The sequence below is a fragment of the Marmota marmota genome, unplaced genomic scaffold, assembly GCF_001458135.2.
Source record: "Marmota marmota marmota unplaced genomic scaffold, marMar, whole genome shotgun sequence".
In the NCBI taxonomy this organism is placed as follows: Eukaryota; Metazoa; Chordata; class Mammalia; order Rodentia; family Sciuridae; genus Marmota; species Marmota marmota.
Window position 1 is genome coordinate 6,716,346 of NW_025999941.1, and position 27,869 is coordinate 6,744,214.

Here is a 27,869-nt window from a genome sequence, read left to right on the forward strand (position 1 = left end):
TTATTCCCACACTCGTTCCCAGTCTGGGAATGAGAAACTGGTTTCCTTAGACTTGAGGAATTGCCTATCTGTCTTGGCTTAATAGAGCTTTCAGATGAGGGCGTCTGGTAAGAGAATTTTATAACCAATCAGTGCTAAAAGTGGATCCAACTGGAACGACTCCAGCTGGCAGCCCTAGTCTTATTCCCAATTTTACTATTAATGAATTATTTAACCCCTAAAATAGAATAGCCTGTTCCTATTGTCTCAGGGGAAATGAGTGTCCATGATCCCCTGTGACCTGGCAGTAAGAAATCTCTTGGGCTGGAGGATGTTTAGCAGTTGTGATGTCATAGGATGGGTGGAAAGAATGGTGGATGATACTTGGGGACTTGTATGACACCAAGCCTCTGCAATGTTGCATTTAGACTCCATGGGGATCTGTGTTGGAAAAGTCAGTTGGCTTCATACTTAATTTTATTCTCGTTTTCCCACAGGGAGTGGGGCCAGCCAGCAGGAACAGCGGACTGCACAACATTACCTTCAGATATGACAGTAAGTAATTGGCTTGACCTGGAAGAGTGGAGCACTTTCAGTAATCCACAGCTTACACCGTTGTACTTAAACAAGGACACAACAGATCTTGGGGTTGAGGACTTTTCAACATCGAGCCACTGAAGTATTTGGGACCTTGAACAGGTCAAGTGTCTTCCATAGTGTTCAGAAAAGTCACGTATGAAGACCTCCCCTGAATTCCTCAAGACATGACCAAGTCCTTACAAATAAGCACAGATGCTAGTCAGGCTCAGCAGGAGACAGAGGAGCAAAGCTGCCTAAGAACAGGATGTTAGGAGAAAGTGGGGACTACAGACTATGTTTGGCTTGAAGCAGACACTGAATTCTTACTTCCAGCTCATTGTGGTCTCAAGGAATTCCTATAGTTTAGCAAGATGTGGTTTCCAAGAGTAGTGAGAAATCTGTATTTTTTGTGAACATTTAAAAAATAATTGGCATCTATCTTAAGAATATACAAACATAGGAGCTGAGTTTGTAGCTCAATGTTAGAGCACTTGCCTAGCATGTGTAAGACACTGGGTTCAATCCTCAGCACCACATAAAAAATAGGTAAGTAAAATAAAGGTATTGTGTCCATCTCCAACTAAAAATAAATAAGTAAATAACAAATACACAAACAGAGTGGGGCAAGTGAATCTGTGTCCCAGACTGACCAGGGGTCACCAGTTGGTCACCTCTGGGCCTATGTACTTGGGCCTATGTCCCAACCCCAGTTTCCCACCTGTCAGCTCTATGAGCTGTGGCAGGTGACTTGGTTTCTTCACCCATGCTTGTTTGCTCATATGAAACAAAGATTAGTGGACTGGGGCTGTAACTTAGTAGTAGAGGGCTTGTATAGTATGCAGAAGACCCTGGGCTCCATCCCCAGCACCAGGGGGGAAAAATATTAGTTTCCTTCTCCTAGAATCATTTTGAGGCTTAAATGAGGTAGTGCTTATACCTGCTCAGCTTGGTAGCTGGCTTGAGTATACATTCAGGAAATACTATGTGTTAACAGAAGCCGGTTCAACTGGGGTTGAATAAAAACACCCTTTTTTGTCCTTTGTCCAAACAAGTGTGCCTTTTTTTTTTTTTTTTTTCTGGCTAAATGGTTGTTTAAGGATAGGGTGAGGGTGCTTTTCTCTGATTAAGCAAATAGGATCCCCACTAAGCAGCTGCTTTCATTCATAAGAAGGTTGTTGTATATAATTGTGAGCATTTTAGCCTTATGAGCTGTAATTCATACATGAAAATAATGAGAGGGAGCTTGACTTCTATTTGGTGACTCCTGACATCTCATTCATCTCTTGGAGAAGATTGTGAATTAGGGGCTTAGGTCATATGGAGGCCTCTAGAATAATCAGTACTAAAGCAGAGTTTTTGAGGTTATGGATATAGTCTAACAATAATAAGATACAAATATGTGTGTCAAATTCACACCCACAGTCACTGGCATGGGTATTTTAAGTTAACCAATGAGGGCTTACACATGGAACTCAGGCATTTTGTGTTAGTGGGGTGTGCATGTTCTGGGTAAATGCTGTGATGGTAATGAAAGATTTGCAAGTTCATGATACTTGGTTCAGCTAAGTAAAGACATGTGTAAGAGATCTTTCTTTGAGTTAGAAAGTTAATTTCTAATAGATGCTCTTGGTCCTAGCAGATCTTACATTACATTCAGGAGTTCAAAGTTTTCTAGTCAGCTGCAAACAAGTATTTGCCTTTCTAATTTAATATGGGTTTTGTGTAAAGGATCTATACCTATAAAACTTAAAAGTATTCTATTGTTGTCTTCATTGTACTAAATTTTTGACCCATATGCCTATTCCCACCTCTTAGTCGTAATTTCTTCTTAATTCTTTAGCATTTAATTTGAATTTAATTCACAACTTGCATTGATTCCTGAAATGCCTGAAGCTCAGTTGCATTTTGGCAAAATGTCATTTGGGTTAAAGTTTTTTTTTTTTTTTTTTGGTAACCAGAATCCAAAACTTTAGACTTGCTAATAATTGGATGCAAGCTGTATAAAAAAAGCTTATTCAATGTTTTTCATTGAAAAAGATATTTTTCTCTTTCATAGGGAAGTTCCTGTTATTGCTCAGCTGACTGATTACTAGTTGTGTTTGAAGTAGCTGAGAATCAATTACCAAGTTTTCACCAAAATTACTGAACTACAGAAACCGTTTTTTTTTTTTTTTTTCCTATTCCTTTGTCAATTAATATTCTAAAAAAAAAAAAGAAAATGGGGGCTGGGATTGTGGCTCAGCGGTAGAGCGCTTGTCTAGCATGTGCGAGGCCCTGGGTTCGATCCTCAGCATCTCATAAAAAAACAAAATAAAGGAATTGTGGGTATTGTGTTCAACTACTTCTAAAAAATAAATATTAAAAAAAAAAGAAATGTCTTACCATTAAGTCATAATTGAATTTCACAAGCCTCCTTACCTCCTTTGACCCTGCATACCATGCTTCCTTAGGCTCTGAGTGGGTATGCCTGACTAGGTTATAATACATTATCTTAATTCTTAGACATTCTATTTACATAATTGTATTTATGAAAACCCAAAGAGTGTTAATTTTGGCATTAGGAAACCCATGAATTTCTCTTGTTTGCATTTTTTCAAAACTAAGTCAAAGGGTTCTCTTACATTGTAGGCTTCAACAAATGAAAATACTGGAACTTTACAAGTATGATAGGATCTTCTTTTTCTGTATTGGGAAGCTAGTGACAGCCAGGACTTTTTCAGACTAAACCCCTCAGACTCAAGAGCTTCTGCTAGGAGCAATATACTCTGTGTTGATCATAGAGTTCCAAGAACTATAAGGAACCCTCTGAGGCTGCTTTTTCTGCTTCTGCTCCTGGGCTCCTTCTGAGTCACCCAGGTGATCTCTCATGGTTACGGTTTCCTCTTTTATACAATGTAGGTGTTAAACTGTAAGGGTAAAAGAAATTGAAGTTAAAGTGTAAAAGTTAAAGGGTAAAAGACCGGGTGTTGTAAAGTTTCTAAGCTGCAAGGTCTGAGTTAAAATGTAAAGGATTAGGTATTGTTAGGTATCTATGCTACCTGCAAAACCTGAAATTTCTGTAGCTGTTGAGACAATGCTTGGAACTGCCCAGTAAATATTTCCCCTGACTATTGGTTGTTTAATAAGGGCTCTGTGTGGTCGCATGTAGGCATTGCAGGGCCTGGACCAATCAGTTTAAATGTAACCCCCTCCTTAGGAATGACCTAACACTCCAGCCTGACTTGTTCCCGCCAATGAATGAACCAATCATGTTTAGGAGTTGTTATTCAATTTTCCCGTGCCTAATGATGATTTGTTCTGATGTATACAAAGCCCTCCGCCCTCCCCAAAAAATGTACTTAAGCAGTGCTCAGCCCCTGCTCGGGGCTCTGGGCTGCTTTCCCTTCTTGAGTGGGCACGGAGCCCCAGCATGCTGGTTCAATAAATCCCCCTTCTGCCAATTGCATGAGTGGTCACTTGGTGGTCTCTTTCTCCGACATTTCGCGGGATCCTTACAAAACCAGATATTTAAAGATTCTTTTTCCTATTTTAAATTCTCTTTTGAACTTGAAGAACACCCATTGATTGCTTTGAGAATGAGTTTCATCAAAAGTAGGATTTGGTTTTATTATTAATATTCGTTCAATTAGAAGTAATAGTGAAATATGAATGGCTGTCACTTTTTGAAGCAAATGAAGTTTAACGAAAGGAGTGCATCTAATGTGGTTAGGTAAGAAAGCAGGACAAAGACTATGTGGAGGAAGCAGTTTTAAAAATGGGAGGTGTGGCTGGCTGTGGTGGTGCACCCCTATAATCCCAGTGACTTATAAGAGGCTGAGGCAGGAGGATCACTAGTTCAAGACCAACCTCATTAACTTAGCGAGGCCCTAACCAACTTAGACTCTGTGTCAAAACAAAAACTAGAAAGGGCCGGGGATGTGGCTCAGGGGTCAAACACTCCTGGGTTCAATCTCCAGTACCAAAAAAACCCCAAAAGGGTGAGGTACAATTTAGTGTATGGATGTTATACTTACATAAGAAATAAAAAAGAATATTATATGCATGCTAAAAGCTTTGTAAGGACATCCATTGGAATGTTAATAGCAGTTATATCCTGTAAGAAGAGTATGGATGACTTGTTGTTATATTCCTTTGTGGTTTTTAAATGTCTATTTTTAGTTAAAAATGGGCAACATAGCTGGGTGTGGTGGCACACATTTGAATTCCCAGTGACTCAGGAGGCTGAGGCAGGAGGATTGCAAGTTTGAGGCTAGCCTCAGCAATTTAGCGAGGCCCTAACAACTTAGTAATACCCTGTCTCAAAATAAAAAGGGCTGGGGATGTGGCTCAGGGGTTAAGTGCCCCTTGATACCAAAAAAAAAAAAAAAAAAAAAAAAAAAAAAAAAAAAAAAAAAAAAAANTTTCTATTGTCCATAACATTCTTCCCATCTTGGGTTTTTATTAATGAGATAAAAAGAGAGAGAAAAAAAAAAGGGAGAGAAAAGAAAATGCTCCGGAATATTTCACTCCAAAGAAAAACCTCCCGCTTCAGCAGAGAAACAGACAGATTTAGACCTTTGATGAAGAGAACTTTTTGCAGTAGACACTAAAGAGGGTATTCAAATTGAATCATGGAGAAAAAAACAAAGATGAAGCAATAGTTGGTATCTTCTAGGGACAACCAATGGTTCTTCTGTTAAAGTGGCCAGAACAGCCATCTCACAGCCAGCTTCTCAAGTCCTAGCCTGATTTTGGCTGAAAGCTTCTGGCAACTTTTTAGGGGAGACAGATTTTGAAGGTGTGTTTAGAAATACCAGGTGGTGCTGCTGCTCCCATGATTGTGGCTATACTGACAAGTGACAGTGAGTAATATACTCAGACAAAAACCAAAGAAGCAGAGGTGGTTTTCATTTTGGGAGCAATGTGGGGCTTTTTGGATTTGATGAAGATTGTGTGTGTGTTTGATGACAGTGTTTCAGAACAAAAGTCTTGCCTTTGTGGATGCTAGTTATCATCCTTACCTGGGCACTAATGAATTGCTAACAGCATGGCTGTGAATCACTCCCCTGTGGATTCATATCTGCAGGTTGATTCCTTGATTCCTTCCTTTCCAGTTGACACCTTGCCTTCTAGGTTTCTTCTAAAAACAAATAAACCCCAAATTATTTAGCAGTGTTTTCTTTCAGATCACTCTTTTTAATGCTGAAAGCTAGCTGAACTGATGCAAATACTTATTCACTTAGGTAAATGTCATCAGAGTTCAAGTCAGACACACACACACACACACACACACACACAGTCCACACTGTGTATGTATGATCCTCCCAGGACCATCCTGGAATTTAACTCAGGGTGGGTGGTGGTAGTGATGCTATAAACAAATTCCTCTGTTGCATCTTGTAGTAACCTAAACGTCAGTCAACCTTGATGTCATGTTTGGGCTTTTGAAGCACGTGACTTGAAATGGAATGGATTTGGCCAGCTGTGGACATGCTTTGTGTAATTTGATAAGACAAACTTGAAAATAAAGATAAAATTTTAAATTAGACCATTCCTGTTCTTTCCAGACTGTACCACCTACTTGAATCCGTTGGGGAAGCACATGATTGCTGATGCCCAGAACATCACCATCAGCCAGTATGCTTGCCACGACCAAGTGGCAGTCACCATTCTTTGGTCTCCAGGGTCCCTCGGTAAGTGTTCAGAAATCAAGTTCACCCTGGTGAGCCGGGTTAGTGCCTAATGCCAGAAGAATTTCACATGTGCGGCAGGTAGGTCTTGAAGAGGATGAGGCGAGGTTGGATGGGGGCACAGACATACTTGGTTCTCTGAGGCTTGCACTTGCTGACTCTGCCCAGTGTAAGACTGCTCCATGGCTCTTCGCATTTTTTCTTTGACCCTTGAGAGACATGTGGGTTTCTAAAATAATAGTGTGTAGGTGATAAATGGCACCAAGTCCTTGGCCTCTATGTCTCACTGCTAGTTGGTGGTAGGTGGTAACAGTGTCAGGAAAGCCCATGGCCCATTCAGGGGCAGACTGGCTTTGGCAGCCAGTGTTAGCGGTCTCTGTGACCACATAGATATATGGACCCATCATTGACACACATTGCGATTTTTCAGGATTTCAAAGTTGGCAGCTAATTAAAATTTTATTTAAGCTGTGAGAGACCAAAACAAAAACAAAAACCCCAAATCAAAATGAGGACAGAAAGAGAACAAACCCACATTATCTGGCTGGATTCAGTTTGGCTGTTTGGATGTCTGTTTGTCCTCTTTTTTTGGGGGGTGGGGGTACTGGGGTTTGGACTCAGAGGCATTTGGCCACTGAGCCACATCCCCAGCCTTTTTAAAAATTTTTTATTTTTGGACAGGGTCTTGCTAAGGTGGTTTTAGACTTGGGATCCTCCTGCCTGAGCCACTGGGATTACAGGCGTTTACCACTGTGCCTGGCATGTATGTCCTCTTGAATGAACTGATGATACCTAGGACGGGGATGGTTAGTCAAGCATGGACATGGGGAGGGAGCATTTGTTCAGATGAGCCTGGGTTTGAACCCAGAATCAACATTTTAAGGTGGCTCACAGAGCCCCTGATTCCCTGTCTATCAAGAGTAGATGCAAGCTGTTCAGAGAGAGCTCTCAGAGCAGAGGGGCTATTGTTTTCATCAGAATCTGGGCCTCAGACCTGCCCCTCTGACATTGCCACCAATTTTAGATATTTTCCCAAACATAGCCAGGGATTGAGCTTGGATTTCTTAATCTGAAGAGGATAAATCTCAGAAGAACCCGACCATCAGAGGGGTGAGTGCAGGGGGAGGAAGGTTAGAGCTGAGGGCCTCACTCCCCTGTTCACAGAAGTAATTCTGAGTCTGAACCCCATGAGTTTTCCAAAAATAATATTATCTTAACATTTAAAGATAAAAACATTCTCCGTGGGTAAAAGGGAAGTGGTCATTCCATATAAGGCTGAAATGGTTAAGGGCTTGTTCCAAGGAATTGTGGGCTCCCTCATTAGAATAAAAGTAAGAGGTGTGAGCTGGTGGTTGGAAGACTAATACAGGGAACACAGAAGGCTGTGCTTTTCCTGAATGATGATTTATGGGTGTGTATGTGGGGGGGATGGACAGGTTCTATCAGGTTCTAACAGGAAAACTTGGAAGGCAGGAAAACATGTGGGTTAAGGACACTGAATTAAAGTCAGGTATTTCCTGGGTTTGAATTCTGCTTCTGTCCTGTCATTCCTGGTGACCTTGAGCAAGTTAACTTCTTTAAACCTCAATTTCCTCATTTGTAAATGGAGATAATAGCACTTCTGTGATTGTTAGGAATCAGTGAGTTTAAATGATGTAAAAGAGAGCAAATAAGTTCATTTAGGGGAGGTTACTTTATAAAATAGCCTATCTTTTATAATAACAAGGTGTTACTAGTTTTATGGTAAATAAGTTCCTGCAGTATAGGAATTACATTTGCTGCCTCTACCTCCAGACCCAGGTTTGTCATGGTGATTTCATGAGATGCCTGGCCTTTAATCATATTAATCAGTTTGCTCTTGTTAAAAAATAATAATTCCAGGAACATTGCATAAATTAAATTTTTGTATAAACACAAAGGATTTGCTTAAAAAATTGTTTTTTAAACTCAAAAGGCAAATTCCTATGAAATCTACTAAATAGTAGTTGTTCCAAAGACCTTGTGTCTTGCCATTATGTCTGAATCTCTGGGCCTGTAGATTAGCTGGCCATCACCCCGCAGGAAGCTTTGTGATTGAAACCTGACCTACTAGAATCAGTTCTGGGGCTCTGAGCACTCTGAACCCCTAAAATGTGAGGTTCTGATTGTGTTGCCTCCACCCTATCCACCATGAAAAATGTGCTGTTCATCAAATAATTACAGGATTGGAGAACCTGTTCGAAAAAGAAAAAGATTTCCTTGGCCTTTGCCATCAATAATTTTCCCACCTGGTTAATTGCATCCTGTGTAATTACTTTTGCCCTGGGAGAGGGAGGTTTGAAAATGTCTCCTTGTCTAGTGTTCAGAAAGAATGTGAAATCGATATCTCACCAATTGAGGCCAGCTTTGGGGATCTCCAGCTGCAGTTGGACCATTCTGGTCTCCATGGGATACAGACCCCCGGTGCTGGCTCTTGTGGCCATCAGGGCTTAATCCTTTTGAAAGCATCTAGTGGGACGTGCAGTGGGGGAAGCTCAGGTGGCAGGAGGCTGGGCCAGTGCCTTTCAGCAGCGCCATGGGTGACTCTGGCCTCTAAGTGCTATGTGAAGAGCACACACTGGGCAGCCCTTGGGTGTCTGCCTTACAGTGATTAGAGCAAGAAATGCTTTGTAAATCTATCAGCATTCTCCTAAACTATTATTCTCTAGTCTAGAAACCCCTCAGGTGCAGACACTATGTTGGGAATTTTGTACTCTGCTCAGTGAAACTTAAAAAAAATGTAGAGCTAAAACTTAAAGTGGAATTGTGGTTGAAGGACACTTCCCAGTCAGCATTGGGAATTGTCAGCTGAATACCCCTTGTTCACTGACCTAGAAATTATATAGTTCACTGCAGACTTTTATGATCAATTGTGACTTGGGTCTAAATATTTGAACCCTGATGTTACAGAGGCAGTCGATATTTGTGAAATGGCCTGGTGGATTAGAGATTAATTATAGTAGTAATGGTGGGACAGAGAAAATCACCTGTCTATCCCAGAGGACCGCAGGATATGTTCATTTCCTTTCTGTTCACCCAGATGTCCTAGGCAGAGCAAAGTCTTTACATCCGGTGTGTAGGTGGAGAGGACCCTAATCTTGGAGGAAGGAAAGTGTGTTCAGAAGTAATTAGGTTTGCTTTTCATAAAAGCATCCTGCTTTGCTTAGGCATTGAATTCCTAAAAGGATTTCGGGTAATACTGGAGGAGCTGAAGTCGGAGGGAAGACAGTGCCAACAACTGATTCTAAAGGACCCAAAGCAGCTCAACAGTAGCTTCAAAAGAACTGTAAGTCACACTTGGGGAATGTGCTCCTGAAGACATGCCATTGTTCCTGGGGTCTGAATGGTCTATTGAAAGTCTGAAATTGGAGAAGCAGAGCCGTGGGGTCCACCCTGCCTGCCAAGGTGGGCTAGGATGGGGAGGCAACACCAGCCTGATCTTCAGCACCTCTCTTTGGTAAACACACTTCTCAGGTTACATTCCAGCAGCCATCCAGAAAGTGTCTGTACTCTGCGGGGGGTTTGTGGGCTCACTGTCCTCTCCCTGCAACTCTTGAGATTCAGGCTTAACTAGCCATGGCTTTCTTGCCAGAGAACAAACAGACAGTCTTGTCCATCTCCTGCATTACAGATCCAAATCCAAACTTGGTCCAGGAAATGGACCTGACTTTCTGCTTCCCTGGCGCATATCCTCAGCTCTGAATTGTGTCTGAAAGACAGTTTGGGTAGAAGTGAAGGTCTCAGGTGTGAGTGACAGGGTGGGTAATTTCTTCATGACACCACATGTGTTTTTGTTCCCTTTTAGGGAATGGAATCTCAACCTTTCCTGAATATGAAATTTGAAACGGATTACTTTGTAAAGATTGTCCCTTTCCCTTCCATTAAAAACGAAAGCAATTACCACCCTTTCTTTTTCAGAACTCGGGGTGAGTATGCTCTTTCCTGCCTGGTTCCCTTGAGGAGATGTTTCTCTTGCTTTTCATGATTGCTCTACAGAGATGTATTCAAAATCACACCAGATACCAGTACAAAAGAAGCAGGATGAGGAGAAAAGCATCCAGAGGAAAATTCTAAAAATATACTTTTTAAAATGAAGGTTTGGCCCAGGCTTTGTTAACCTAACCAGAGACACCCACTCCTGGTTTATTGTAAAACAAACCTGATGGCTGATTTTTTTGAGGACACTATAACCACCATTAAGACAGCCACGTATTAAAATAATGTGATTTTTTTGCGCTAGGGGTATAGTTCGATGGTAGAGAATTTGCCTAGCATGTGCAAGGCCTTGGGTTTGATTCCCTAGCATCATACACACACAAAACAAATGGTTTTTTAAAATCCAGGAATAGGAGTGGGGTTGTAGCTCAGTGGTAAAGCACTTCTCTCCCAGGTGTGAGGCACCCTTCAATCCTCAGCACTACATAAAAGTAAATAAAGATACTATGTGTTCATCTACAACTAAAAAAAATACTTAAAGGGAAAAAACAACAACAACCCAGGAACAAAAGTGTAAGTTGATTTTGGGGTGTATGGTGGGAGCATGAAACAATTCCATTTTATACCTGTTATTAGATGGTAGTGAGGATTAGATTAAGAAAATTAAACAGTATTCCTGAGACCACCTCTTTCTAGAAATTTTAACTTACTTAACATTCATGTGCCAGGCCCTGTTCTAAATGCTTTCCATGTATTAATACACTTTATCTCTGTAACAATCCTATAAGGATACCATCCCCACTGACTAGGGTTTTGACTCACAGGGTTAAAAGGGCTTGTTGGAGCTTGAATTTGATCTTCAGAAATATAGCGATGGAGTCCCTCCCTCCCTTCAACCATGAGCCATCTGGGTTCCCAGTTGCTCCCCTTTCCCTGTACATGTCTCTTTTAATCTTCCTAAATCACTGTTTTCAAATGTGATGTCCAGTCCCCCTAAAACTTTCAGTGGCCCCTTTGGCCCCTTTGGCATGATCCTGATCAGTATGATCTTGATGCTCTGTTCTCAGCTTTTTGTTGCTGTCACCAAAATACCTACCTGACCCAAACAACTTAGAGGAAGAAAAGTTGGTTTTAGGCTTATGGTTTTGGAGGGTCAGTCCATGATCAGATTCCATTGCATGGGGCTGAGGTGAGGCAGAACATCATGGCAGAAGGGCGTAGTAGAAGAAAACTGCTCAGCTCAGACAGCCAAGAAACAGAGAAGAGCAAGTGAGGCATCAGGAAAACATAAAGACCAAAGACATGCCCCTGGTGACCTACCTCCTCTAGCCATCCCCCATTTGCCTATATTTACCATGTAGTTAGTCCATTCAAATTATTAACCCCCCCATCCAATTCACGGATTAGGTTCTAGGTCTCATAATCTAATCATTTCACCCCTGAACATTCCCACATTGACACAGGAACTTTTGGGAGGCATCTCATATCTAAACCATCACACTGATGTCCCCTCTTTTGTGGTCTGATTGTCATCCTTGTGCTCTTGAGATTTTTGGTCTCAACTCTAGCCTGAGTCCATGTTTCCCTTTGTAGAATTCCTACTGTGGTTGTTTTCTATGCTGCGAAGTTATAACAATTAGTCTTATTTTCTTAATTAATGTAAGATTCCATAGAGCAAAAACCATGCACATGTCACATTTCTCGATGCTTTGTATATAATAACCAGATGTTGGATTCAAAGAGTGTGTTTATAAGAACCTTGCCTGGATAATAATGAGCATAATTTAAGATTAATTTTCCTATTGGAATTAATTTGTGTATTTGGGGGTAAGGTGGAGGTAGGGCATACATTCCTGGAATGTAGACCTTTGTCACCATTTCAGTGCATTGTAGCTTTGAAACTATCCTTTTTTAGGGGAGGGGGGAGCATTGTATGAATTTTCAGAAGACTCTCCCTGGGTTAGCAGCATGACATGTTGGGCTAGTCATTTGTCCCTTCAAATGTGTGTTTTTATCACATTTAAATCCTGTTTCAAAGTTACTGGTTTCAGTACCTGGTTTTCAGCACTGACACTACTATTTAATAAATGCCTGATGTTTCATTTTTAGAGTCCACAAAGGATTATAAATAAGAATGCTAATGATGATCAAAATAACCCCTTGACAGTTACCAGAGCCACTCCAAAGTTCTCTTGTGCTTAGACACTTCCACAGTGGAGTGGGGACCACCATTATTTCTGTTTACAGTTAAAACAGCCTCCATGTGATAGTAGCATGAACATGGTTCTGCTGCCCTTGGCTTCCAGCCTTCAAACTATGTAATGTTTGACAAGCTTTTAAAATCTGGGTGACTTTTATACTGTTTCCACTTATGTAAAGTGAACTACATTAACCTTTTTATATCATACCATTTAAATTTTCATAAGATAGAACTTCTGCCCTGCAGTGAAAAATCATTGTTGAATTGATGCATTTTATTCCCTTTCCAGTAGCACCAAGCATAGTGTGTTTAAATTTTATTGAATTGCTGGGTAAGGAAAATGTCAAACTGTCCTAAAACTAAAGATATGTATCTCTTTCAATAGCCTGTGACCTGTTGTTACAACCGGACAACCTTGCCTGTAAACCTTGTAAGTATAGCGGTTCTTATCTGTCAAGTCTGAAAGTGTTGCCACTGTGAGAGCATTGGGAGGCCTCTGAATGCTCACTCTGGCTGCTTCCTCCTCCCAGTCTGGAAGCCTCGGAACCTGAACATTACCCAGCACGGTTCAGACATGCAGGTGTCCTTCGACCATGCACCACACAACTTTGGCTTCCGTTTTTTCTATCTTCATTACAAGCTCAAGCATGAAGTACCTTTCAAGCGAAAGACCTGTAAGCAGGTGAGCTGCTGGTTATGCATAAAGGAGCACCTTGTGGTTTATAGTGACTCCTGGGTCTCTGGAATTTGGGTGGCTCAGTGTGAGCCCTAGGCTTTGGTGGCAGTATCAGTAGATATTCTAGAATGTTTAGCACTGGTTATATCTTAGGCCATCTTCCCTTCATCCCTTATTTCCTACTTGTCTACACCTTGACCGGTTCTAGTAGTGATATGATCTATAAAAAGTATTTCTAAGGAATCAAAAGAATTAGTATTTCTAGTTTGTTTTCTATGTTTTGAACATTCATCAAGTGCTCATTGTGTGGTAAATGATGATCTTTCCACTCCATGAATCTTGAGCACTCTTTGAAACAGAGGCTTCTGTAATTCCCATTTACACATGGGGAATCTGAGACTCAGGGAGGTCACCTAGCTTTATCAAAGCCACACAGCTGATAAGGAGGGAAACTAGAACTAGAAGCAAGCCATTAGCAGTCCACTGGCCCCTGGTTCTACCTACAGGCTAAGGTAATCAAAATCTTAAACCAAGATCAGTAACCAAGATCAGAGTGATCAGAGAAGTGGGAAACATTTCCTGGAAGCTCACAGGATTGCCAGATTGCCCACTCAAGGACCAAGAGAGGTTATTGGTCATGGTGGCCAAACACTGTCCCTTCCTACACATGCCCCTGCACTTGTCGGGTTCTGACTTAGTTCTGCTCTCTTGCTAGTTCTCACCTCTATCATTGACCTTTGACTTTCTGTCCAGGTTAAAATTGTGGCAAATGAAATAACATGCAAACCTAGACTCTAGTATCTTTCCCTTTCCCTTTTTAAGTAGAGGGTACTAGAGGGTATTTGAACTTTTTTGGGGGGGCCTTCAGATGAAATATTCCTGCTGAGGGCACCACCAGCTAAGGATAGAATATGACAGGGGTCCAGGGCTTTCTACCTTTTACCCAGATGTGAAGTTCAGATAACATGAGTCAGAGAAGTGCAGCTGCTTTCTGACCTAATTGTACCATCTGAAAGTATGACTGGTGGCAAGTCTCCTTCAGCTCTGGGGGAGAGAAGAGTCTCTGATGCCCTTTTCCAAGAAGTGAGTTTTTAAAGTGTTGATTGCTTCTTTACAGGAACAAAATACAGAGACAACCAGCTGCCTCCTTCAAAATGTTTCTCCAGGGGATTATATAATTGAGGTATGTATAACTATAGAAAGCCCTATTATTAATTCTACAGGATGTCGTTCATGTACAGTTTTAACTTTATGGCACTAATATTTCAAGCCATTGAAGGTGAGCACAGTTGTATTTTTACATGGTTCTTATGCTTTTTAAAAAAGTTTATATATAATTGATATCTGATCTTTTCATTAAAGAGTTCAAGTATGTATTTTTATGTAACCACATAGTCCACATAACTATGATATAAAATTTCTATATAATATTCTTTCATGCTACAAAGATATATTTTTAAAAGTTTAGCTTTAAAAATGTTTTGTTTTGGGGTGTAGCTCAGTGGTAGAGCACTTGCCTAGCATGTGCCAGGCTCTGTGTTTGAGGCGCAGCACTGCAAAAAAGAAAGAAAGAAAGTTTTATTTTATTCCTAAACAGCAAAACAAAAGTTAGTCCTTTTATATCTGCCTATATTGCTCTAGGATTTCCATTGCTATTCTCAACAGACACTATTTCAAAGAGTATGCAAATGATATGTTTCTTTTCTTTTTTAAGATTCCTTTTCCAATATCAAATTGGTACTATAAGAATTGAGGTAAAAGTAAATTAACAATTTGTCCATTGCCGTATGATTCAAAGACAACCAGCGTGTCCTAACATTTTGGTAGAAAGACCTACTTATTGCATTCCTCAGTAGCAGTGTGTGTTTTGGGCCAGACACACCTTCTTAAAGTATTCATGCAGGCTCAGTAAAATCAGTGTAGGATGCCAGTTTAATAGAAAATTGTTAGATTGTGGGATTCACTCACTGAATTTCTTCAGTGAATAAGCAGCCTTTTTAATCACGACAGGAAATTGGATGGTAGAGGTTTGAGTCGGCAAAGCGGAGATGAACCCTGATGCCTAGTCTTAGCTTGGTAAATAATTACAGGCCAGTAGCTCTCTCTCTCTCCCTCAACCATTCTTTTCTACTTGTGCTCCTACCCCCCCATCACACCTGCACACCAATGGAATAATGAATGAATTCACTGTTGTATTGTGTCCTGCCCCACTACCTGCTAGACACAATTTGTTGAGGTGCTATCACTTTTTTAAAAAATAATACAGTGTCCTCTGTTTTGCAGCTGGTAGATGATACCAATACAACAAGAAAAGTGATGCATTATGCCTTAAAGCCAGGTAAGAATTGTTGTGTTTGAAATTTGGGCTCTAGACTACTGTAGACTTAAGGTATCTAATACTTTCTATATTTTATGGTTTACAAAAACAAAACAAAATGCAGCACCTCCCTCTTAAATGATATTCCATCAAATGTGAGTTTCCTTCCACCTTCATGTTGATGCCTGGAAGATCAAAGCCAGTGTGGTATCTATCACTGGAACTAAATAAATAGTCACTTGTCCTTGGGAGAAAAGTGGTGGAAGAAGAGGTTTTCTTAGGCAAAGTTCCCATTCAGAGCTATTTACTGTCTCAGTAGACTCAACTGTTGAATTATTTTGTACAACCCTTTAAAAATGAACCATTGAATCATTTTATAATCACCACAACTAGAGATAAGTGGTTTTGGGGTCCTAGAACCTGTGGGGCAGCTTAATGTTTATAAGAAAAAAGTTATTTATCTTTAAACCTGTTATGCTGCTCAAGTTTAAAATCCTTCCGTTTGAAATTTCTCAGTGCATTCTCCCTGGGCTGGGCCCATCAGAGCTGTGGCCATCACAGTGCCACTGGTTGTCATATCGGCGTTTGCAACGCTCTTCACTGTGATGTGCCGCAAGAAGCAACAAGGTATCTCTTCGTCTCTTTCCACCTCCCCACCCAGGGGGCAGGTCAGGGGTCAGAGCCAACAGAGAGGGAGGTTAGGAATACCTGGTTCTTCCAGGTGGGTGTCTGGGAAACCTTAGCTCCTAGTCAGTCCCTGGCTTCTCTAGTTCCCAGAATTAAAATAGTTGAGTAAAATCTCAGGAACCATTAAAAGGATAGGCACAATTCAATTCTCAAACTAAATTTAGGAGCATGAAGGAAGTCTGATGCAGGAATAAGGATAGAGGAAGGACCTGATCGTTTATAAAAATCAGGTGTCGTGTGAAACCCTTTTTAGGAGCTAGAAATAATCTATACTTTGGTTTAGATGGGGGTTACACAGATGACACTTATATTAAAATTCATCAAGGTGTACACTGAAGAATTGTGCACTTTTAGCTGGGCATGGTGCATGCCTGTATTCCTAGATACTGAGGAAACTTAGGTAGAGATGCTTTAGCCCAGGAGTTGGAAGCCAGTCTGGGCCTGTGAGACCCCCCCCCCCGCCCATAAGAAAGAAAGAGAGAGAGAGATTTCTCTTTCGAGAAAGAGATGTGTGTACTTTACCTTTGTAAATTATACTTCAATAAAACTTTTTTAAGGTCAACTCCGCCAATGCTTAATTTGTCTAGCAGGTACACTTGATTTTAGGAGCCAGTTCTGGGCACTTCACTGACCAGAATGGACCCTGTAGCATTTCCTGGCTTGTCCAAGGTCAGTTTCAGATTTGAAACAGTTTTTGATCTTTTGATGCTCCATTGCAGAAATCTACTGTCCCATTCAGTGATGATCCAAGGGTCTGATGGAGTCGTGGGATTAGGACTCTCTAGGTGGACATGTCAACTGTTCTTTCTTGAGGATGTTGTTGAGTTCCAAGTCATATGGAACAAGATGAGGCTTTGTTCATAGGTACCAACCCTGTCTTCTTTCCCAATTTAGAAAATATATATTCACATTTAGATGAAGAGAGCTCTGAGTCCTCCACATATACTGCAGCACTCCCCAGGGAGAGGCTCAGGCCGCGGCCGAAGGTCTTCCTGTGCTATTCCAGTAAAGATGGCCAGAATCACATGAACGTCGTCCAGTGTTTTGCCTACTTCCTCCAGGACTTCTGTGGTTGTGAGGTGCGGAATCTAAAGTCTATTCTTTTACTGTGGGCAGGACACATAGTTTGTACTCCCTCTTTGCTGCCTCTCTCTTCTAGGTCTGCCCTTAATTAATGGCATAGTTTCCAAACTGGAGACAGTCTTGCCTTGATCTTTCAGTCTGTCTTTCCCATCATCAGCACTAATGTTTCTTTTTTTCTTTTTAAATTATTTTTTAGTTATAGGTGGACACAATGTCTTTATTTTATATTTATGTGTGCTGAGGATTGAACCCAGTGCCTCATGAATGCTAGGCAAGCACTCTACCTCTGAGCCACAACCCCAGCCCAGCACTAATGTTTCTTAATACTTGGTTCCAACCTTGACACTCTCATGCCTAAAACCCTTGAGTGGCACCCACCTGGAAGGAAGTTTTATGAGCACTAAAAAAATCATGGGCTTGCCATGGGACTATGTAACCGGAGTGGGACATCCCACTCAGGGGTCACTCAAGACATCCTGGTGAGCATGTGCTGGGCATGAGAGAGTTTGCTGAGAAGGGGAATGGAAAATGGGACTGATGCAGGAAGAGATCTTGCGGGACTAGGGAGGAATGTTTAACAAAGTGCTCCTGAGTTTTGATGATTGACTGGTACAGAGTCATGGAAAGGGAGAAACTGGTGATGTAGGAGAAGGCAGTAGCTGCAGACAATCAGGCAGTAGGACGGGAGGAATCCATAAAATAGTAATGTGTCAAATGCTTGATTGCTCAGTTTTTTAGCAATTTTTGAGTTAACTATGAATACTTAGCTTTTCTATAATGCCATAGTTTTGATTTTTAGAGTGAATCTCAAGTGAAAACCATGTCCTGTTTCTTAAAAATGCAATAATTGTACAGTAATTGTGTAGCTAGAAGTCATTTGTACTCTGAAAATGCCTGTCAGCCTGGTCTTCAGATTATCTCCATGTGGTAAGGCTGCCCTCTGCTGTCAATTAAATGAATCTGAAGGCTGGTCTAGTCTCCTGTGTGAAAACCAGAAGCTTGGCCTTAAGCACCTGCTGGAAAAACAACTGCAAAATCTAGCCAGTGGCACATGCTATCTTCAGATACCGCAAACATATCTAATGTATTTTTACCCAGTCTTTTTTTGCACAAATGAACTCACATATACAATTTTGCATTTTGGGCAGATTGGAATGGTTTACTTCTGTCTCTTCATAATTTTCTACATTATTAGCAATTCTATGTAAACTGAAATTTTAAATAGTCACACGATCCATAGTATTGATGTACTACTCCTGTAATCCCAGCAACTTGGGAGGCTGAGTTAGGAGGATGGTAAGTTCAAGGCCAGCCTCAGCAACTTAACAAGACCCTGTCTTAAAATAAAAAAGGACTGAGAATGTAACTCAGTGGTGAAGTGCTCTGGGTTCAATCCCCAAAGTGTTGTGTGTGTTTACTATAAATGAGTTCATATATATTATTAAACTTCTCAGTAGTTAAGTACTGCCCCATTTCTGATGATTTCCCCAGAATAAATGCCTGGAAATGGAATTGCTGAGTCAAAGATAGGAATTTTAAAAAATTTGCTTGGTGTATTTTCCCAGTTAGCTTTAGCATGTATAATGTCAGCAAGAATTAAGGAAAGTATAAGACAGTTAAGGATTATTTTTAGTAAGTGGATGGATGTTGGGGCTTTCTTTTCTTTGGTAATATTTTACAGCAGAGGAAGATAACAAGGCCATTTCTGAGTGCCCACTCCTTCTAAAACATTGTATCTGCTACGTTTGGTCATAGTCATTGAGAATTTGTTTTTAAACTTAGAAGGAATCATTCATACCAACACAATTGTCAAGACCTGTTGTCAGCAGAATCAGATGAAAGTGGTTAAAGGTTAAACCCTCTGAGGGGTCACACATACCTGATTTTCATTCCCTTATCAGGGATACACCACCACCACCAACCTCCCTACCAGAGATCAGACCCCAGAGGCCTTCTTGATCATAAGCCTTGTAGAGATGTGACACTGTAGATCTCTATGAAGCTGTGAAGGAAGGTGCTTGTTATTCTGGAGTGAGTTAACCAGAACATAACCAGTTGTGTTGTTTTATCAGTTCACCAACCTCTTCTCTGGCATTGACCAAACAACATGGCTGAACCCAGGTTGGTAAGAGTTACCATTACCAGAGAAATCCTCTTGGCCATCCATGTTCTCTGGATGCATGACTTTGGCATATAGGCCGGAGCCCCATTTTCCAGCACAGTTGGCTCACTCATCCTCCTCTTGAGTCTAGTCTGTTAGCCTTCTTTCCAGGATCTGCTCCTTGGCAGCCTCTCTTATCATATAATAAAAGTATCAGTCCCTTCATACTCTGTGCTCTGCACCATACTGTGGGTTCCTTGAGGCCATACTTGTGATGACTTAAGACCAGCTGGTAAAAGTTCAGTGCTTCCATCTTCTCACTTCTGGGGTGCCAGTGGTAATGACCTTACATAATGCTAAAATGAGTTGATGGATAGCAAGCCCTTTCAGAGGGCCTAGTGTGTGAGTCTCACTGTAGAACCTCAGCTGTTTGTCTGCAACACAGCCTGCCCATAGCTGTGCTTATAGATGATGTGACCTCCTCTGATATTCACCATCTTGTTACTCCTGTCTCCTGTGGAGTAGATGAGGGAGCTGCCTTGTTTTCTTTCCAGGTGACACTGGACCTATGGGAAGATTTTAGTCTCTGTAGAGAAGGACAGAGAGAATGGGTCATACAGAAGATCCACGAGTCCCAGTTCATCATCGTGGTGTGTTCCAAAGGAATGAAGTACTTTGTGGAAAAGAAGAACTACAAACACAAAGGAGGTGGCCGAGGCTCAGGCAAAGGGGAGCTCTTCCTGGTGGCAGTGGCGGCTATTGCTGAAAAGCTCCGCCAGGCAAAGCAGAGCTCATCTGCTGCGCTCAGTAAGTTCATCACCGTCTACTTTGATTATTCCTGCGAAGGTGATGTCCCCTGCATCCTGGACCTGAGTACTAAATACAAACTCATGGACAACCTTCCCCAGCTCTGCTCCCACCTGCACTCCGGAGACCATAGCCTCCAGGAGCCAGGACAGCACCTGGGACACAGCAGCAGAAGGAACTACTTTCGGAGCAAGTCTGGACGTTCCCTGTATGTCGCCATCTGCAACATGCACCAGTTTATTGACGAGGAGCCCGACTGGTTCGAGAAGCAGTTCCTACCCTTCCATCCTCCCCTCCTGCGTTACCGGGAGCCTGTCCTGGAGAAGTTTGACTCAGGCTTGGTTTTAAATGACGTCATCTGCAAACCAGGACCAGAAAGTGATTTCTGCCTAAAGGCTGAGGCTGCCGTTCTTGGGGCCACTGGGCCTGCCGACTCGCACCCGCACCCCGAGAGTCAGCACGTGTGCCTGGACCAAGACCCTGAGGCCCCGTCCACCCAGGAGGGTGGCTCCACACTGCAGCCCTTGCTGCATGCTGTGAAAGCGGGCAGCCCATCAGACATGCCGCGGGACTCGGGCATCTACGATTCATCTGTGCCCTCGTCTGAGCTGTCTCTGCCTCTGATGGAAGGACTCTCAACGGACCAGACGGAAACTTCTTCCCTGACGGAGAGCTTGTCCTCTTCCTCTGGGCTGGGTAAGGTGCTATTGAGTCAGGTTTGTGGTACACACTTTCGCAACATTTCTAAAGTACGTCAAAGTGTTTTTCTAATTTTGGTGCTGACTTATTGGACAATTAAACCTAAAGGAAATAATATGGTTTCTTTGGTAGACTGGATTTATCCAAGTAATGTGAATATTTGATCTGCAGAAATACTGATACTAAATTATGATAAGCTGCCTAGACCCCACAAGGGGGGTTAGATAGCATATGGTATGTGTATTATATTGTCTTCTTGAAATCCAGAAACATTGGAATACCAAAATACATTGTCTGCCAGGGGGTTGGGTAAGGGTTTATGGGACTGTGTCTTTGTTGGGACCCTTCCTTTCCATTGTCTTTATTTTAATTTTTTCGTATCAAAAACTTAAATGAACCCAGAGGCACTTTACCACTGAACTACATCCCCAGCCTTTTTAAAAATATTTATTTTTTAGTTATAGGTGGACACAATACCTTTATTTTTATGTGGTGCTGAGGATCAAACTCAGTTCCTCACACATGGTAGGTGAATGCTCTACCTCTGAGCCACAATCCCAGCCCAATCCCCAGCTTTTTTTATATTTTATTTTGAGACAGAATCTTGCTAAGTTGTTGAGGGTCTTGCCAAATTGCTGAGGCTGACCTTGAACTTGAGATCTCTCTTGCCTCAGCCTTCTAAGTGCTGGGATCACAGGAGTATGCCACCACTCCAGGCTTTTCCATTGCCTTTAAAATCACATCTGTTGGACTAGAGGTTCATTGGAGCAATACTTTTTCCCTTCTAGCTCAGTATAGGGCCCTAAGTAGGAGGGCTCTGTAGGAGGGCCCACTTCCCCCAGGGAACCCCAGGATATTATCTCAGGCTGCTCCTTACCATGCCTGTAACTAGTTGGAATTATGTATAGAAACCCTTGACCCTCAAGGAAGGTATCTTCCTTCTTCAGGGTAAAGGAACTGGAATCTGTTAAGAAGATAATAGTGCTACATCTTGAACTGATTCTGATTCTTGTATCATTTGTGCAAAACCTGTACTCCAAATGCAATTCCAACCATATCTTTGTATGGGCGCCAGGTTCAGTGAAATGCAATGACTGTGTGGATCTGTCCTCTTTTCTCTCCTTAGGTGAGGAGGATCCTCCTACCCTCCCTTCTAAGCTCCTTGCCTCTGGAGTGTGCAAAACAGAACTTGGTTGCTGCAGCTACACTGATGAACTCCATGCGGTTGCCCCTTTGTAACAAAACAGAAGAGTCTAAGCATTGCCACTTTAGCTGCCACCACTCTCTGGTACCATAGCTCATCTCTGGTCACATGGCCTTCTTGCAGCTGAGGGCTCATAAAAGGATATTTGGAGTGAAATTCTGGCCAGTACTTGCTCCTGCAGCCCCAGCCCTCTACCAAATATGTTGGCAAAGTCTCCAATTTTCCAAGACCATATGGAACTCTGAAAGGCATGTCCATGGGGTCTGACAAGACCTTGCTATATTAGGTCAGTTCTTGGATCAGAGCCTATTCTGAAAGGTAGAGAAGAAACAGTTAAAAAGAAACAGGATAATACTCACAATGACCATTCAGACTTCACTGAGCGCCATAAACAAACTTTGCTCTTCACTGTTACTTTGATTTGAAATGATCTGTGGAAAAAGCACTTGTAATGTCATTATCGCCACAGAAATCAAGTGCCATTCTCTCTGGAATCTGTTATATTGCAAATGATGTCCTATCCATTTTTGATGTGGAACTTACGATGTCAGGGGTATTACGTTAAATAAGTTTTGAGTCAATGTCAAAGAAGTGACTGAATATCCAGTCACCTTTTAAAAAGTCTTTATGTATTGCTGGGTGACATGGCTGGTTGATGAGGGAGCCATAAAACAGGCCGACTGTCTTGCTCATTCTTTCTCAGAGTCTTCTCATAATCTAAGTAGGCATCATGTGGAGGCCAGAGCTGCCTATCAAGTTTCCTTGGGTTACACTTACTGAGCTGTAGCTCAGATGATGGTGTCTGGACATTTATTTTAAGAGACTGTTACCCAACTGGGCTGTATTTTTGAAAGTTGTAGTTCATGCTTCATTTTGGCCTTTTGGTCTAAACTTGTATCATAAATATTAGGGATCAGAATTTGCAAAAACACAATAGTGTGTGGAGCTAATCTCCTCAACTGGTTTTGATTGATGACAAGTCTCCTTTTAAGAAAGTAGAAATGAAGGGACTATCACAGAGGTTATTGTTACATTTTTATGAATGACTCCTCTACACAATCTCTGTTTCCAAAGGGAAAATGTTTGTTCATATCCTGTTTGTTGATTTGCATGTGTGTGATGATGTGTTAGTCTCCTCTCTGGAAACCCTTGCCCTCCCCATGCCCTGGCACAGGTATGAGCATCTCTCTACACCTTTTTCACCGGGGGCCATTGGATTTTGGCGGTCCATTTTCTCATCATTTAGTCTAAGGATTGTGGCTTTCCTTCATCAGATGGGACCAACATTGGTAAGTGGGATGGGGCAGAACATTATCTTTCAAGCATGTGCTTGTCAGGTAGGGAAGGGAAGGCTTGCAGTTCTGCTGGAAAGAGGTTTGTGTGTATTTTGGACTCAAATGTACTATTCCCTGCTCTGTAAAGGCAGCTGGCAGCTTCTTGGGATAATGTGCTCATCTGTTCTCTGGCATCAAGTTTCCTGCAGCTGCTCTGAGGGAGAGACAGTGAGCTGCAAGACTGTCTCCCCATGAAACTGGCTTCTTGGTAGAGATGTTCTGTGTGGAATCCAGGACAAGCACAGAGCTCCTGCCCAAGTAAAATTGCCCTGCTGTTTTCATTGTCCACATACATTCTGTGAAGGAGATCAGTGGGTTCAAAGTTGCTAACATATGAAAATTCACTTGGAACGTTACCAGAGAGATTTCTTATTTGGACTAAGAGATGTTTCATGCTCCCAAAGGAACCTAGGAGCTGCTTTTACAATAGACATTCAGCTTCACATAGGAAATAGGCATCTCTGAGAAAGTGGCCCTAGGGACAGTTTGGAGCATTCAGAGGAGCATTAATTGAGGTCCAAGGGCAGGGGCAGAGAGTTCAATACATGAACTCACTTGTTACAAAAATGGAAGGGACAGAAAGGATGCTAGTCCAAAAATCAGGTAATGTTTTTTAGTTTGGATTTAGGGTTTGAATAGTTCTCTGAACTATTGTTTCTGATTCACAGACTCTAAAATACCAAGTAATAAAACTACAGTATGATTGCCTAATTCAGAATAAGTTGAGAAGTCTGTCTTCCTAATTTTTGTTTCATTAGTTTCACTCTTTTGTTTTCTCCCACCCCCACATCATGCTAGCAATGGGAATAGTTGTGTTGTAGATTAAGGCAAAACATCTGTTCTAAGTAGAGTTGCAGTTTTTGACTAACTACCTGTCTGACAGTGGAAATGATAAAATGGGATTAAAAAAAATCTGCCAACTTGCTAGTTTTAGATATCGGGAAACAAGAATTAGATTATAGTGATGCGCTCAGTGAAAGGCCTTGATCTGAGAGTGAGAGGCTTTTATGGGTAAGTTAGTGCCCTCTGCAAAGAAGACCAGTGTTCATCCCAGGACTCTAGAAAACCAAGAATACCCAAGGTAGGAAGCTAGTCATTCTCCTTAATTCCGATGTCTCACAGAAAGAATTTAGTATATGATGCAGTCAGCTTTGCCAAGAGAGTGATCAGGGAGGTTAAAACCTAGGTAATTGTGTGCTCTTCTCTGAGAAGTTGGCTCCAAGTAACTGGGACTATATTCATGGACCAGGCCTAGCTACACTGGGTGCAGAACTCCTCCAGAGGATCGATACTTGGGCCTTTGAAACACAAGGATCTTGAAAGAATCAGAAGTCATTCCAGTCCAGTCCTGGGTATTGAGTTAGGGACTCAGCCAGGTAACAGTATTTTGAGACAAAAAATGAGATTGGGTCATAAAGTCATGAGATAAAGCTTTTGGTTGATTTGTTATTAACTAAAAACAGTCCCAGATCAGAAGTTTAAAAAAAAATTGTCCTTACCAATGATGACATCAATCATTAGAATCAATGTGTAGTAGGTTACGGAGATTTAAGTTCCCGCATGTATGTTTGTTAAAGTTCTCTCTTGCTATTCTATAAACACAAGATATTTTGGTTTTGTTTTTTACCAACCTCCAGTCTCAGGTTACCTGAGGTACATGCAAACAGGAAGGCTAGTCCTCCAAAACTGTAGGTTAACATGATTTTAAGAGTTTTTTTTCAGAGGTGAGCATTTTTTTTCCTTTACAAGAAACTAAATCGGCAGGGACGCTATTTTATCCCTGGAGAAGAAATGGTATACCCTCCTTCTCAAAGAAAGAACATTCTGTAGTCCCTGGCTACCTCAAAACTAATTTGGCTCTCTTAAGAAGAGACATTACTCTCTTTATTGGAGAGAGATGGGCAGTGCCAATGTGAAGGTTACTAGTCTTTTCTGTTGTTGAAGACATCTATTCTTAGCAGATCCTGTACCTTCAGGGGCACCAGTGTAGTCAGGTATAAGCAAATTAGCTGTGTGATAACAAATTGCAACAGCACACCTTCTCTTTGTCAGAGTGACAATAAGGCATGGTGGGGACTGTGGCAAACTGAAGAACTTCTGTCCTACCTACAGGGAGAGGCTGCTCCAGTTGATTGTGGACATGAAGTGTTTCCCAATCTTCCCATTTCTCAAGAGAAGCTGAAAATTTCTTTCTTTTAATATTGGCAACTAAAATTTTAAAATATTTAAATTCAAGACCAACAGAACATACAGATGGACCTAATTTGGCTCCCTGGCTGCCAGTTTGTGACCTCTGCTTTATAAGATTTGAAATGAAAGTCACCCATGGTAATTACACATAAACCATGCCACTAATGCTAAATCCAGCCAGTAGCTGGATTATTTTTTTCCCCTAACTCTCCTTCAAAGAAATTTGAGGTGATTCTGAATGTATTTGCAAGGTTTTAATTGCTTCTTTACATTTAATTTCAAGTTCAGATTTATTGTCTTCCAATTTAAGAAACAGAATGTTTTGAACAATTTCACTTAAACTCCACAACCCCTAGGGCTCATGTGTAATCCTTTTTTAGATGGTGTGCAAATCTGAACTTAGACCAAGACCTAATTAGAAAAACAGGCATATGTGGGTAATAAGGCAAAGAATCTCCTAGTGTCCACTACAGCCAGATATGCATTACCTTCTGTTTTAAATGATCTGTGAATTGACTCTTGGCTGTGTGAAACTGTGGACGGAGAAAAGCTTTTCCTGATGTTGAGATACAGGGGAGACCCTGTGGGTGTTGGGTCGCCCTTGCTGTTTCCCCTCCTTCCCAGGCACAGGGTGAAAGTAAACAAAAGAAAATCTGTAAGCCAATAGCTTTGATTCCCATTTCAGACCTCGAGGGCTAGAAGAAAGTTTAGATTATCTCACATGTTCCCTCCCTGGTGTCAAGACAGGGGCTGCACTGAATTATTCCAGACATATGGCTGCAGATGAAATTGTGGACTTTTAGTAAAGGAGATTCTGTAACCTACCCTGCTGATCAGATAGTTTTTTGTATGTTCTTCCTTATAGAAATGCAAACCAGCTTTCTTTTGTTGAGGGTGTAGTGGAGAAAGAACAGCTGGTCACCTTCCCTTGTATCTGAAAACCACAGTGAAGTCATCCCCCTGGTGTTTTTATTTCAGTGGTAAATAATCCCACCCAGTTAAACCATTCTTCACAGCTCCTGTTTTCCAAAGGCTTAATAATTTTCACTGCTCTTTAGTTTCTCAGTTTCACACTTGTTTTAGTTGCTCAAACAGAACATTGGTGCCTTCTTCATATTGGTGCCTTGTGATGGCCAAGCTCAGGGTGGGATTATAGGGAAATTCATATGTGCCCAGTGCCTCTTAGCATGTAGAAATAGAATGGCACTTTTAAAAAATGGTGTGTTGCTTATATTCATTCTAAGAATTAGTAGGCTGCCACTCCCCTCTCCTCCTGCCCTTGGTAACAGTCCTATTTTGTGGTTTATTTTCCTTCCTAAGGGCAAACATTTGGTGCTTACTTCTGATGTGTTGATTGTCGTTCCTGAACTTCAGGATACTTTTTTAGACCAGCTCTTACCTTCTGAGTGGCAGCTACCCTACCCTCCCAATTTGTGATTCTATTTTTGCATATCTTTACCTTTATTTGGTGACTCATAATATCACTACATGGTACAGACTTCAGTTTAACCACTGGTGAGATGATGCAGCAGTTTAGTTGCTAAGTGCCACCTTCCCATTGTCATCTGGGGACTAATTTGCAGACACCTTTGAATCCTCCAATGAGGACCTCTGGGGAATTTTGGCCAATTGTCTTCTCTCCTGCTCTTTGGTTCCTCTCCAGAATTCCATGGGAACCACAGACACCTCAAGGACTTCTTCTGCATTCCAGGGGGCTAGCGCCATGGCTCTCCGTTGACCAACCACTGTGTTTTGCACAATCAGAAGACTGACAAAAACAAACTATTCCTGTTGTACACCTCACATTTATATTATATAAAATTCCAGTCAAGAAGATTCAAAAGAGCAGTTTTCTATTTGTATATGATGTGGACATAAGTGAATGCTGGAACTGTAGACAAAAATTGCCGTTGGATGACACTAACATGCTCATCTGTTATTTAAAAAGTTTTATTTCTCTCATGATGCTTTTTTGCATAGTGAGTCTGGACAGCAGCAAAAACTTCTGTAATGAACTGTGTTCATTTAGAGAGTAGGTAACTATGATTTTCACTGTTAGTTAAAATTTTTTTTCTTTTTTTCCACTGCAAAAACTCCCTTTTCCTATGTTCTAGGAGGAAAGCCTGTGGAACACCAGTGGTCATTAATGTCATTGTTTTTATTTCATCTTTAAGTTTATCTTTGGTGGAATAATGAGCACTGACAGACTGTAGCAATGTGCTGTATTTTTACATTGAAAATGTTAGTGACATGTTTGATTTGTGTATAACTCTGTAAATAAGTGATAGTAGACCACAGCTGACATTTGCAAAATGGTTTTGTACCTTAGAATTTCTGCATCAAATAAAATGTTTTTGTTTTAAGACTGTAGTGGTTTGTTATTTAGAATA

The 27,869-nt window shown here is 41.4% G+C and overlaps 1 protein-coding gene across 3 annotated transcripts; it reads left to right on the plus strand.

The window, feature by feature from the left end:
* The first annotated feature begins 451 nt into the window (after positions 1–451).
* Positions 452–27,842, plus strand: Il17rd (interleukin 17 receptor D). Of its 3 annotated transcripts, XR_007346864.1 has the most exons (13): positions 452–534; positions 6,105–6,230; positions 9,413–9,531; positions 10,051–10,171; positions 12,767–12,811; positions 12,912–13,063; positions 14,175–14,240; positions 15,341–15,395; positions 15,891–16,001; positions 16,956–17,140; positions 19,800–20,748; positions 21,878–23,244; positions 27,143–27,842. XR_007346864.1 is itself a non-coding variant. In XM_015494404.2 (12 exons), exons 2-12 carry the CDS (start codon positions 6,140–6,142, stop codon positions 21,988–21,990), a joined length of 2,007 nt encoding a protein of 668 aa, XP_015349890.2. In that variant the 5' UTR covers positions 452–534; positions 6,105–6,139; the 3' UTR covers positions 21,991–27,842. The 3 variants fall into 3 exon arrangements, 2 of the variants coding, with proteins under 2 accessions (XP_015349890.2, XP_048657039.1); XM_015494404.2 differs by having other exon boundaries at positions 21,878–27,842; XM_048801082.1 differs by having other exon boundaries at positions 16,977–17,140; positions 21,878–27,842.
* Positions 27,843–27,869: the final 27 nt, after the last annotated feature.

What these genes read in the sequence shown, in the direction of transcription:
- Il17rd (XM_015494404.2), top strand. Translation starts at nt 6,140, where the DNA reads ATGATTGCTGATGCCCAGAACATCACCATCAGCCAGTATGCTTGCCAC. An exon ending in TTTCTTTTTCAGAACTCGGG is followed by an intron (nt 10,172 to 12,766) that starts GTGAGTATGCTC and finishes CTCTTTCAATAG; the next exon opens with CCTGTGACCTGTTGTTACAA. An exon ending in CAACCTTGCCTGTAAACCTT is followed by an intron (nt 12,812 to 12,911) that starts GTAAGTATAGCG and finishes TCCTCCTCCCAG; the next exon opens with TCTGGAAGCCTCGGAACCTG.